At 56.7% G+C, this 13,044-nt stretch overlaps 1 protein-coding gene across 3 annotated transcripts in view; it reads left to right on the forward strand.

The window, feature by feature from the left end:
- Positions 1-13,044, forward strand: part of TP73 (tumor protein p73) — a 17,633-nt gene that overhangs the window by 3,809 nt on the left and 780 nt on the right. The window contains exons 3-11 of one of the 3 annotated variants that reach the window (XM_009083033.1): positions 8,360-8,546; positions 8,664-8,779; positions 9,205-9,314; positions 9,606-9,748; positions 10,054-10,142; positions 10,463-10,587; positions 10,720-10,866; positions 10,968-11,102; positions 11,851-11,944. In XM_009083033.1, the coding sequence (XP_009081281.1) occupies positions 8,360-8,546; positions 8,664-8,779; positions 9,205-9,314; positions 9,606-9,748; positions 10,054-10,142; positions 10,463-10,587; positions 10,720-10,866; positions 10,968-11,102; positions 11,851-11,944 (1,146 nt within the window). Of the gene's footprint in view, positions 1-8,359; positions 8,547-8,663; positions 8,780-9,204; positions 9,315-9,605; positions 9,749-10,053; positions 10,143-10,462; positions 10,588-10,719; positions 10,869-10,967; positions 11,103-11,850; positions 11,945-13,044 lie in introns of all 3 variants that reach the window. The other 2 variants (XM_009083035.1, XM_009083036.1) reach the window with 2 other exon arrangements.

The following is a 13,044-nucleotide window of genomic DNA, read 5'->3' on the forward strand; positions in this document are numbered from 1 at the left end:
GCACGCGGGGTTCGTGGTGCAGGTTTGGTTCGCGGGTGTTGGGATGCAGGTTTGGTCCAGGGCCGCTCTCTCCGCCCGGCACGGGAGAGCTCCGCAGAGCAGGGACGGGGCACAGCGCACGGGTCTGCTCTGCTGTTTGTGCCGAGAGGTCCTGAATCCCGGCTCGGCGCAGCGCTGTCCCCGTTTCCAAGGAATGCAGCCCTCGCGGCCGATGCCGCTCGCCCGCACGCGTGAGCCGGGCGGTTTGCTCCTCCGGGAGCGCTGGCAGAGCAGCCAGACCGGGCCGGGGTACCCGACACCCTGCGGGAGCAGCGGTGGCTAAAAAAGGCTGCGGTTTGGCAGGGGCAGAGCAGCCCGGGAGAGATGTGCCAGCCCCGGCTGCGGGGCTGAGCTTTGCGCTCGGACGGTGACGTGTTTAATTGTCCTTCACACGGGGGACAGAAGCATCCTCGGATGCTGCGGTGCAGGGAGAGTCCGGGCAGAGCCAGAGGTGCTGTCCTGCTGCTGCACGGCGGGATGGTCCCGGAGAGAGGTGCGGGAGGGACAGGCAGCGGTCCCAGCGCTGGAGCTCTGTCTCCTGCGGGTGCAGAGGGAAAGCAGCAGCGAGCGGCAGGGATAAGGCGTTTGAACGCAGCCGAATTCCCTGCGGCCGTGGCTGGAGCTTCACGGCCGAGTCACTCCGAGCAGGGGACTGGGACAGCACCGCGGTTAGACACGACTTGCCCTCGTAGGGATGTTTAAGTCTCCACTCTTTGCACTGTCTTTGTGGGATGTCGCTCAGCGATGTATTTCATTAGGAACTGAATGAATTGGAGGTCCTCGGGGCAGGATGTGACTCCAGCTTGATCCTATCCCTGCGTGGGGATAACTCCCATCAGTTACAGGCAAAGCTGCACAGGGAAGGGAGGCAAACCAGTGGGATGGAGACAGAAACAAGACACTGCAGGGTGTCTTGTCCCAGCATGCAGGACAGGGGCCAGAAAGTGTCCAGTGCTCACTCACCACTGTTCCAGCTGGCAGTGCTGGGGGATGGCTCTGGGATGGAGTGAACACAGTGCAGACAGAGCTCCCCTCGACAGCATCTGGCACCCTGGAGAGCACAGGGGATGTTCCTTCTGAAACAGTGGTTCCTGCAGGACTGCCAGTGTGGGTGCAGCGTGCCCAGCTTGCCGAGGTGCCACCTGAGGAATGGTCCTGCTGCAGTGACAGCTGGTGTGGGGCTGTCACAGGCATGTTTAGTGCTGGAAGATGAGGCTGCTGCCTTCCTCCCACTCACCATGAGCTCTGCAGTGCCACTGCCACACCTGAGTCTGTCCTGGTGAAACAGGGAAAGGAGCTCAGCAAAACAATTATGTTTTATGTCACCAGTCAGTCAACACACCAACACTGCTGCATGTGCACTGCGTGAGCTTCCACAGGAGCTGCAAACACACGTGTAGCAGCATAAAAGTAGGACAAGGAAAAGCCATTGGGAAGTGCAGGCACTTGGGAAGGGAAGGGAAATGCTCAGTCAGTGGGGCTGGGGACAGGCAGGGATGTGTGACAGTGCAGTGATGGTTGCACCAAATGCAGCAGCATCAACCATCCTGGTGCACTGCAGGACGTGCAGGTTTGGGTCAGACTTGGGAAGAGGCTACTCTACTCAGCCATAGCTGGATATGCTGAGGTTCAGTGCACCAAACAATTTATGCCAGAGACCTTGGAGATGAGCTGACTGCTCTGAGGTGGTTTGCTCTGCAGGGCTGGGCAGGTCAGTGTCACCTGAGCAGGTGAGTGAAGTGCCCCCAAGTGCTCCTGTCCACTCTTCAAACCCTGTGTTGACAAAACAGAAAGAGTTTGGGAAGGAGATACAAAGATGAATTATTTGGAACAGATACCTTGTAGGGTGATACCAGAGAAACACTGCCTGGAAGTTCTCCCTGAGAAGAGCAAGGGTGGCTCGATCACAGTGTGCCCAGGAGATGGTTCCTGATAGCAACAGCTCTTTACTCTAATAGCAAAAGACATAATGAGATCCAGTGCTTGGAAACTGAAGCCAGGCAAATTCAAACTAGGGACAAGGTAGAAATTTTTTAGCAGTGAAGATAATTAACCATAGGAACCATTTACCAAGGAATGTGGTGGATTCTCCAACTCCTGAAGGATTCAAATGAGCAGCCTGCATATCTCTCCAGAGATAAGCTGTGCTCCAGCAGACAGCCTTGGCTCAGAGCAGGGGGAGGAAGTGGTCTGGGGGCAGCAGCACAGGGAATGGGCCCAGAGCATCTTCAGCTGCTCTCTCCTGCCTCAAAGTGCTGATTTTCCAGTTGTAGGAAAGGGATGAAGCCTTGGCACACATTAGCCTTGGGGCTCACATTACTCACTTTGTCCTTGAAGTGGACAGACTGGGCAGTGGTGGGAGACACTGGACATTCCCCCTCTCAGTGCTCTGACCACTGCACGTCACCACCAGCACGGGACCAAAGCATCCACACTGCTCCACACTGTGGGAAGCCTTCAGGCTGCCACCACCTCCCTCTTCATTTTTAATGGCCTTCTTATCACAGAGAGCAATGTCCAGAGGCTGAAAATGAGGTTTTCCCTGTAGGCTGAAGCTCCTCTGGCAGAGCTGCTCCGGCGGGATGGGAGGAGGACCAGGAGCTGCAGTATGGCAAGACAGGGCATGTCAGCATCCCTGTGCCTGCAGGAGCCACCAGGCTCGGTGTGCCTGGAGCTGCCGGGACACGCCGCAGCCCTGGCCACGCAGCCCAGCTGGTAACCGATGGATAATGAGGATTATTCTCAAGTCGGGCTGGCGGTGGAGCAGGGCTCCCTCCCTGCTGGGCACCGTCAAGTGCAGAAGTGTTAATAGGGTCTTTGGCCTCCCGTGGTTGGGCTGCAAAGGGATGTGGGGCTTGAGTCCATGGCGTGGGGCAGCTGCCCAGGCTTGCATGGAGCCCCTGGAGCCAGGGAAGATGGAAAAACCCCCGAGCTGAGCAGTCAGAGGGATCTCTGATGCAGGTGCAGAGGTCTAGGCCGTGTCGAGAGTCTTGCTGCTGCTTAAGGGAGCAAATAGCCTGTAAGGGAAAGGCTGGGGAGGTTCACAGCAAGGTGAGCTGCTCCTGCTGTCCAGCAGTCACCCACAGGTAACCGGTCTGCATCCCAGTAGGAGATGGCCACATGGAACTGGTTCCAGTTGCTTGACAGATCTTGCAGCTGGAGCATGGCCACTGGGGAGCTGAAATGCTTTTTCTGATGCAAACTGAACCAGAAGGATGGGAATAACTGGCATGGCAGGAGACAGGTTGTCCTTTGCTGGTGCTGCCTGAAGCTTGTTGGGGTAAAGGTAGTTGTAAAGATGAGGGGAAAAGCTTCAGGAGCATCTATAGACCTCTCTCAATCCTCTCAGACACTTTGCTATATCTCAGGGATTTTTCTGTCCAACGGCTGTGGAGATGATCAGGGGCCATGCACAGCTCAGGACACTGAGCCACAAACATCTCTGGTTTTACCCCAATAGCTGGGTAGGAGTGTGGATGTTTTGGTGTGCCATAAATAGGAAAGCAACCTCAGCACCAGCCTGCTGCAGAGCCCATCGAAGCCAGCCCACCAGAGGCTTTCCACCAGCTTCTGCAGGGTGTGGATGAGGCTCCAGGAGCTCCAGACACAATGGAATTAAGAAAAAAGGCAAAGGAATTTGGTGTGTGATGTTCCAACACGATCCCGCTATCAGCTCCACTATCTTGAACGTGTCTGGTATGCACAGGTCAAGGGAATAGCTTACTGGCAATGCTGCTCCAGCAGGAAGGCAATGCTCCCTGGCAGGAGAGGTGGGAGAGAGGTGGGAGCCCTGACCCCTGGCACATGAGAGAGAGGGATGCTGGTGTGCCCTTGGCAATCCTTGCTGTCTGTCCATGCTAGCTCCAGGCAGTGACTCAGAACAGGAGGAACAGCTCCTTCCCTCATGGCACTGCCCTCCTGGGATGCTCCAAAGCTGCTGGTGTCCCCTTGAGCCCAGGTTTTACTCTGGTTTTGCATTTCATTCCCAGCAGCAATTCCCAAGCCCAAGTCAGCCTCCTCTTCCTTCCCCCCCCAGCCTGCTCCCTGCATCCAGACCTGATAGCGCAGTGCAAAATTACCTCCTTGCTGGATTTGTGGTTTCCATCTCGGAAGAGAGGGAGCTCCAGGCTGGGTGGATCAGGGCATCCGACACACAGAGGGAGTCAGACCTACTAGACCAGAACAAAGCTCCAAGTGCCAGCACCAGCTCAGCAGCAATGAGAGCAGCCGCAGTCCCGGCCCGTGGTTATTTTAAGGATGTGCACACCAGGGAAGGCAGGGAGAGGTCTCCTTTGAGGATGAACCAGGGGGTTTTAATCAGCAGTAGTGGCATGATAATTAAGGTAGAAGAACCCAGGCTGGAGCACATGCAGCCTTCCTGCACTGTTCTGCTGGGAGGGGAGACCCAACCCTGAGACCTTTGGGGAGGTCTGGAGGAACCTGCAGGTGACCATATCTGCAGTGGGTAGGAGGTTCTGCTGGTTCCTTAAGATCCCTCATCCTGGGCACAGCTGTTTGTGACTTGATGTCATCCCAAAGCATCACTGCCATGGTGCAGGGACCACAGGCACAGGGAGGTGGGTGGGGGAGTATCCCTTCCAGCCATCACCCTAATCCATCACCACTGTGGTGCAGGGCAAAGTGGGTGTGAGGGCATCTCTCACAGCCACCCCCAGAGCAGTGTCCCCTCTGCCTATCCCACCTGTGTGCCAGACAGGTCCCTCCAGCCCCGCTGGACACAGCGTCAGGGATGCGCTGGACGCATCCAAACCCAGCTCACAGCAAATGAGCAGCAAAGTAGCTTTGGTAGAAATTTCCAGCTCAGTGAGGAGTTTGCAGGCCGGTGATTAAAAAACGGTTATTAAAAAATTTAGAGAGGGGGAAAAAAAAAAAAAAAGCTGTGCAGTCGGCACATCTTCCAGGATCTGCCGTAACAGATTCGTCCGAGCCGGTTAACGGTATTTGCGGTTTGCAAGATGCTACATGTCTGGGGGAGATGACAGACACGTTATTATCACCTCTCGGCTGAGATCTGTCCGAACCTGTCCCAGGATGCAGCTCTGCAGCTGCTTGCTGGGGAGAGCAAGGAAATTAGCAGCCGGAGGCAGCACTTTTCTTCTCTCTCCCTTGCCAGGCCAGTGGCTTTATTGGGATCCATTGACTGCAGTCCCGGACACGTCTTGAGTAGGGCTAATGAAGAGACTGGAATGCAGGAGAGGAGGAGGAGGAGGAGGAGGCTGGTAGGGAGCAGGGGGGGAGGATTTGTGGAAAAAGTAATTGTTGAGCAAATCATTTCCTTCAAGAGGGAAAGGAGGCCTTGGCTGCACCCTCCCGAACAGGCAAGTCTAGACGCTTCGGTGTCAACAGTTGAAGATAAATAAGATTTTATCAGCTCCGAATCTGTTGGGACACATCCTCCTAGCGGTTCTGCTGCCTGGGGAGGGCCAGGAGAGATGGACTTTGCCAGGTGGTCTTTCTAGGCAGAGGATTCAGGTTGTTTTCTGTGCAAGGCTGTCAGCATCCCTGGGGAAAACCACCTCTCCCTCTCCTGCTTCCTGCGTGGGGACACAGCCCCAGGGCTGAGCAGTGCTGTGGCCTCTGGAGTGGGTCCTGGTCCTTGCTCAGGGTGAGCAGCAGTGGATGCTGAGACTCAATGTCAATGCTGCAGTCACTACGAGTCGTTGCAGGGCATTCACTCACTGGGATCTCGTGGTGTGCAGAACATTTCCTTGGGCCAGTAGCACTGAGACAACCACGGTGAAGCCTCACAACGGCTGGTGGCACCACAGGGCTCTGTCCCTCAGCTGGGTTATGACCAGCACAGGTGCAGTATGGTCCTAATGCTGTGGGGTGGGAAGATGTGAGGGAACACCCCAAGGTTTCCCCAGTACTGGTGGCAGAAGTGTGGCCGTGGCAAAGAAACCTGAGCAGTGAGGTGGGTGCACTGGTCTGTGGTTCAATCCTGGTGTTTCGGGCTGTGGTTCAATCCTGCCACTGTCTCCTGTTGTGCCTGAGGACTGTGCAATGCCTGTGCTCCCTGCACACTGCTGTGGTGAGAGGTACCAGTGCCTCAGGATGCAGCACAGGGATGGACGTGGGGCAGGTTGGCAAAGACAGGTCACAAAGGAGGAGGGAGGTGCATGCTCAGCAGCACTCGCTCAGCGCAGGTTTTCCTGTCCCTTACAGAGGATGTGCAGTGCCAAGGCTCCTCCTGGCTGACAGCATGATGGGGGATGTAGAGCCCCCTGGTACCCCACAACGTGGTGCTGGTTCTCCTGACAGCTGTGACCAGTCCAGGACTGTGCACCAGGAGCGCTCGGCAGCGGCTGGAGATGCGGCACAGGACAGCTCTGTGCTGCAGGGAGCCACGAGCGTGGCCACCCAGGGCACTGCCTGGACTCTGCTTGCTGAGTTATCAGCAGGGAGTTCCTTCACAGAGCAGTTTGTTGTTGTGGAGGATCTTTGAAGGCGATCCCGGAGCTGTTGGGACACGATAAGGTTATCGGCAGAGACGTGCCTGCGCGAGCGGCCGCCTAACCCCTGGGGGAATCGCTCTGCTATTTAACAGAGATTTATCCATGTCATAACATGGTATAATGAGAGAATTTGTTACCAAAGAACTTGCCATAATGCACCTCTGCTCTTCCAGAGCAGTTATATTTCCCAGGCATGTTGAGGGCTGCCCAGGAATGTCTACATGAAAGGATCCTTTGACAGGAGTTGTCAGTGTTTTAGCACCTGGCAAGGAAGAGCCCCCTCCAAATAACCCTTGTTTTGCCATGGTGGCTCCTCAAACCCCACCGTGGTGGGCCAGCAGGTTCCATGGGACAGAGCTTCCTCTCTGGCCAGGCAGAGGGAGTCACCACATTCCAAGCAGAGCCTGTGCTTCCAGCTCAGGCCTGGTCCCTGCTGCAGATGCAGAATCCACCTGGGAAGCTAACCTGGCCATGGAGTTGAGGTATAGTCAGGGTCAGCAGGTATCAGTGCAAAATTTGGGGATTTTGGTGAAAAGTGGTGTTTTCAAGCATCCTGTATCTGGGTATATCCACGTGCCTCCAAAACTGAGGATTAATTCTTGCTGCCAGGTCCAGGTTCACATTACACCCCCCAGACACACCTCCCAGTGACTACAACATCATATTGCTCCCCCCAGAACCAAGTGGGCACCCAGGACACCCCAGTGTCATACCTCCAGAGCTGGTACCTGCTGCCAGCTGGACACAGATCCAACACATCCCCACACTGCAGGAGCTGCCACTGTTTGCCTTGGCAGAGCCTCTCCTCTTTATATCTTCCCAGAACTTCCTTAGAAAAATTCACCAAAATGAGATAAACCACGAAATGGTTAATCTCATTTGCCCCCGTTGCAGTCCCAGGGTGGAGGGAGCACCTCACTCAGCCACAGGTGGATCCACTCCTGCAGCCAGGACAGCAGGACCAGGAGGCACCAATCCCTCCTGCCTGATTGACCAATCCTCCCTGCCTATGGCCAGGAAAAGTGGGGACTAAGCCATCCATGCCCACCCCCCAATCCCCTCCCAGCCCTGTGCAGCCCCAGCTCAGGAATCCCCCACGCCAGAGTGGCATTGGTGCCTCACTCCCCTGGGCACACCTGTATGTGGATGGCTCAGGACAAGCTTTAACATCCCCACAAATGCTCTGCACGGTGGTATTTTTTTGGCACCGGGCTTTGTGTTGTGGGGATGAGATAAAATACCTGGAGCAGGAACATGCCCTGCCATGCAGGAACGGGCTGCTCCGCACGCAGGGGTGGGCTCGTGTATAGCAAACACATTCCTTGCGAGATGGAAAACAGCATGGCACGGCTGAGGTGGAAGGGAATGGCACATCCCCACACCTGGGAGCCCAGGCAGTTCCTGGGAGGTGAAGGACAAGTTCTCCTTCCCCAATCCTCCCTTGGAGTAGAATGTGCTGCAGTCCCAGGAGCTCTCCCCATCCAAGGTTCTTGCGAGAGGAGTTTTTCTCTCATTCCTCACCAGGCAAACCCCACTGTGCCCTCACCAGGAGGAGTGGGATTGGCAGGAATTGGGTTTATAACAAGTCATTCTTGCAGTGTGAGGCTTTGCTGCTGTGTTCATGTGTCACTGGAGTGGTGAGGAAGCTGCAGGTGGGGGATGTGTGGGGCTGAGGGAACAGGAACTGTTGTCTGGGCACAACAGGAGTGGAAGCATCTGCCTGAGCTTTCCCGGGAAAGGAAGGGAAGGGGAAGCAGCAGCAACAGAGGAAGCCAAGGGTGGCCAGGGGAACATCCACTGTCCCATCAGTGACATTCACCTGACGGATGTCTCCTCTTTTCCAGTACTCCCCCCTGCTGAAGAAGCTCTACTGTCAGATCGCCAAGACATGCCCCATCCAGATCAAGGTGTCCACCACACCTCCCCCAGGCACCATCATCCGGGCCATGCCTGTCTACAAGAAGGCAGAGCACGTCACCGAGGTGGTGAAACGCTGCCCCAACCACGAGCTCGGCCGCGACTTCAACGACGGTGAGCGCTGCTCTCCTTGGGGTCTGGGGAGCTGCATGTCCCCCAGGCCACAGCTCTGCTGTGCACAGGGCGAGCATCCTGGGCAGCCACGTCCGTAACCAGAGGTTTGCCTTGCAGGCCAGTCAGCCCCTGCCAGTCACCTCATCCGGGTGGAAGGTAACAACCTCTCCCAGTACGTGGATGACCCAGTGACAGGACGGCAGAGCGTGATGGTGCCCTATGAGCCCCCACAGGTACCTGACTGCTGGGGCAGGACCAGCCCCTGCTCGTCCCAGGTGCTGTGGGTGAACTGTAGGGGACAGAGCTGCTGGGCAGGAGACATAGGACACATCCTTCTTGCCCTGGCACATCTAAGGCCGTCCCTGCTCACCCCCCACACCACTGGCAGCTGCATTCTAGTGCCTGCAGCCCCCAGCCCTGTGAGGCATCCCAGAGCAGCCTGGTCCTGGGAAGTCCTGGGGTGCAAAGGGAGATTCCCCTCCAGTCCTGCCCTGAGGGCTCCCCTAGTCCTTGTACAGTTCCCTCTTCCAGCTGGGACTCTCCCCTTGCCACCCTTCCCTGTTCCTGTTTGCCCTGCCAAGGCACCAGCTCTGTGCCTGGGGCTCTCCCTGCCTCTCCCATCACACCCTGCTCAGCACTGCTCTCCCCTCCCGGGCAGGTGGGCACCGAGTTCACCACCATCCTGTACAACTTCATGTGCAACAGCAGCTGCGTGGGAGGGATGAACAGGAGGCCCATCCTCATCATCATCACCCTGGAGACGAGAGAGTGAGTGGCTGTGGGAGCAGGGATGGACATCCCTCCTGCTGTGGGAGGGCTGGGAGCCCTCGGGAATGAACCAGCCCCTGCAGGGAGCACCCTAGGGGATGGGATGTGGCAGCCCCAGCCCAGGGCATGGGAATGCTCAGCTCTGCCTGCTTGGAAAAGGGCTGGCGCAGACGGACTGACGACCCATTTTCAGGGAGGGATGGGAGGACACTGCTGCTCTGGTTTCTGGGAGGTACAGAGCCACGATGTACCTCCCAAGAGGAAACAGGGTCATGATTTCTGTTCTCCCAGTGGGCAGGTGCTGGGCAGGAGATCCTTCGAGGGACGGATCTGTGCCTGTCCCGGCAGGGACCGCAAAGCCGATGAAGATCATTTCCGAGAGCAGCAAGCCCTGAACGAGAGTGCAGCGAAAAATGGCAACGCCAACAAGCGCAGTGAGTCCCCTGCTGGGGTTAGGGGGTTGAGGGCACTCAGGATCCCTGCACTCCCCACGTTTGGGCTCCAATCCACACCCAAGCATGATGCTTTGACTTTCTCCCCTAAATCTGAAGCCTCACAAGTCAGAGCTCTCCCATGTCCCTGCAGAGCACACAGCTCTGTGCAGGGCTCTCGTGGCCAGATATTGTCAGTAACACTGACACTGAGACAGGCCCAGGGGAATGGTTTTAGCATCCTGCATGGCTTGAGCCCTGGAGCTGCTCCTAGGACCCTGCCAACACTTTTCCTTCCTCCTTTCCAGCATTCAAGCAGAGCCCTCAGGGCATCCCAGCGCTGGGGACAGGCGTCAAGAAACGGAGGCATGGGGAGGAGGAGATGTACTATGTGCCTGTAAGTGTGGGAGAACTGCACGGGGTGAGAGCTCAGCTCTGCAAGGCAGCAGGACTGTCCCCTCTGCCAGAAACACCTTGGGGAGGGGAAGTTGGGCAGGTCAGGGATGCAGTCTCCTGCAGGGCAGTGGGTATAGAGGTCTTGGAGATAGGAGCAAAAGCATCCATAGATGCACACGTCCAAGGGAGACCTGGACCCCGAACAGTCCCTGGCCACAGTGACACTGCATCCTGCGTGTCTGGGGGGAAAAAAAGGGACCAGGAGGAACTGAGCAGGTGGGAAGGAAATAAAGCAAAGTCCTGGGCTGTTCTCTCCTGCAGGTGCGAGGCCGGGAGAACTTTGAGATCCTGATGAAGATAAAGGAGAGCCTGGAGCTGGTGGAGCTGGTCCCGCAGCAGCTGGTGGATTCCTACCGGCAGCAGCAGCAGCAGCTCCTGCAGAGGCAGTAAGTGGCTGCAGCACGGAGAAGCTCCCCGAGCCTGGCAGGGGGTTCTGATGGGCTGGGGCAGCTCCAGGCCGGGGCAGGGTGGCTCATCCCACCCACCCCAGGCTGATGGGCACACCACTCCCCGGACAGGAGTCAGCTGCAGACATCCTCCTCCTACGGACCGGTGCTTTCACCCATGAGCAAAGCTCACGGCGGAGGGCTCAACAAGCTGCCCTCTGTGAACCAGCTGGTGGGGCAGCCAGCTCAGCACAGCTCCACGCCCAGCCTGGGCCCCATGGGTACGTCCTCGCTCCCCTCGCCGGGCGGGCAGCGCGGGGCTGTCCCTGCCAGGGCTGTCACCGCTCAGGGGCTAACGGATCCGTTTCTTGTCGCTGCCCCGGGCCTGGAATGCTGAACAGCCACCCCATGCAGCCCAACGGGGAGATGAACGGGGCCCACTCGTCCCAGTCCATGGTCTCGGGGTCGCACTGCACTCCCCCTCCGCCCTACAACCCCGACCCCAGCCTCGTCAGGTAGGGAGGCATCTGGGCCTGTCTGTTTGTTCTCTGCTGTTCCTTGCTGTGTCCCTCGCTCTAACCTTCCCATCTGTCTGGCAACTGGTCAACTGGCCACCGGCCCCAACTGAGAAATCACTGCTCCAAAGCACACAGACTGTTCCTCTCCCCTCAGCAACCAAAGCCCAGCTACCAACCAGCCAGAGACCCACTGCCCTCACACACGTCAACCTGGGGAATCCACCCCTGGTAAATCAGGAATTAAATGCATCCCCTAACGAGGGTCTCCTCCTGCACATCCAATGACACGTTAGCTTTGTGAGCTTCCCCCTTCCTTCCAGCTATGCCTGGAAATGGCTCCACAGGGGTTATTTCCTTCAGCAATGCATTCACAGCTCTGCAGCTTTATCATGCTTTGGTCTTTATAAAAAGACCATAGTTGATTTGACAGATCCTGCAGCAGCATCCCCACAGGGCAGAGCCTGGACCCCAGCCCGGGGCATGCCCTGAGCCCCTCCCCGGCAGCTTGAGCTCCCTCACATTATCTGAGTAGCTTCCTGAGACAAAACCTGACAACCAGGAGAAAACCGTGTAGTTTTAGGAGTGAACATCACCCCACACTTCACTTTCAGGTCCCACCTGCGGAGCTCTCCGCGTCCCCACACCTCCTCCGTGGCCTGACACACTGTCCCACGGGGATGGTTTCCAGCACAGCTGTTGTTCGTGAGAAGTTAATGCCACTTTATTTTCCAAACTTTTTCTGCAGTTTTTTAACAGGATTGGGGTGTCCAAACTGCATCGACTATTTCACCTCACAAGGGTTACAGAATATTTACCACCTGCAGAACCTATCCATAGAGGTAAATGCTTTGGGAAGATCTGTTCTTACCACTTGTTTCCAGCAGCTGTTGATCTGAAAAGCAAAAATAAAACTGTTTTAAAGGAAGGGAAACCTGTGCCCCAACCCCTCACACGGAACATGTGCTCCCAGGATTGATGCCTCCCATTCCTGCACCCTCACTGGGCCTTTGCAGGTAGCAGTAGCTCAGGCCTTGGTAAAAACCATGACAGTCTCAGCTGGTTCCTCCAGGCTATCAGAAACAACAGAGATAACAGTTCCTCAGGCTAGAACTCAAGGAGATTTTCCATCTAACACAGACAACACAGCTGAGGTGCTCAGCAGAACACCCCAAATCCCACAGAGCCAGCGGGGACACCCCACTGCAGCTCAGGGAGGTTTCACCTGATCTCACCTCTTCCCCTCACAACCTGTAAGGCAAAAGAGGCTGAAATAAAGGAGTTGAGCCTGGGGCATTTTTATCGAGGGAAGCCTGGAATGGAATAGCCCAGGTCAGGCAAAAGTTGTCAGGAAAATCCTGCAGGGGATGCTGGAAGTACCCGAACACGCCCAGAGCATCAGCCATTGCTGCCTCTCAGTGCGGTACCTGGAGCTGGGGCTTCTCCAGCCCCTCAGGGGAGTGAGGAGAGGAAAACAAACAATAGTCCTAAACCCTGTGAGCTGTGGCAAGCCCCATAAATCCCAGAGCTGGTGTTGTGGCTGAGACAGAGCTCCTGCCCGACCCGCTCTGCCCCAGGCAGGTGTAGCGGCGTCTCTTCCTGGCAGGGACACGCTTGGAGCTGCGGCCGCGGAGAGACGATGATTTGTCACTGGTAGCTGGGGCCAGTTGCGTAACCTGAGCCTGGATTTGGACTGTGTGCTGAACTAACTCCATGACTGTTTGTCAGCTGTCCATGAAAACGTTGGGAATGGCCAGAACTCGTGTCAGGGCGCTGAGCTGTGTGTCCAAGTTGGCGTTTGTAGCTACTAATTGCATACTCACTGCCTGCTCGAGCTAACGCTCCCGTGAGTCTGTGTTGGCATTAACGTGGCTCTCTGGCAGCTCTGGCTGTGCCCATGTCCATCCTGGCACAGGTCCCCAGGCCGAGGTTCCCCACCTTA

Source organism: Acanthisitta chloris, unplaced genomic scaffold, assembly GCF_000695815.1.
Source record: "Acanthisitta chloris isolate BGI_N310 unplaced genomic scaffold, ASM69581v1 scaffold19689, whole genome shotgun sequence".
Classification (NCBI taxonomy): Eukaryota; Metazoa; Chordata; class Aves; order Passeriformes; family Acanthisittidae; genus Acanthisitta; species Acanthisitta chloris.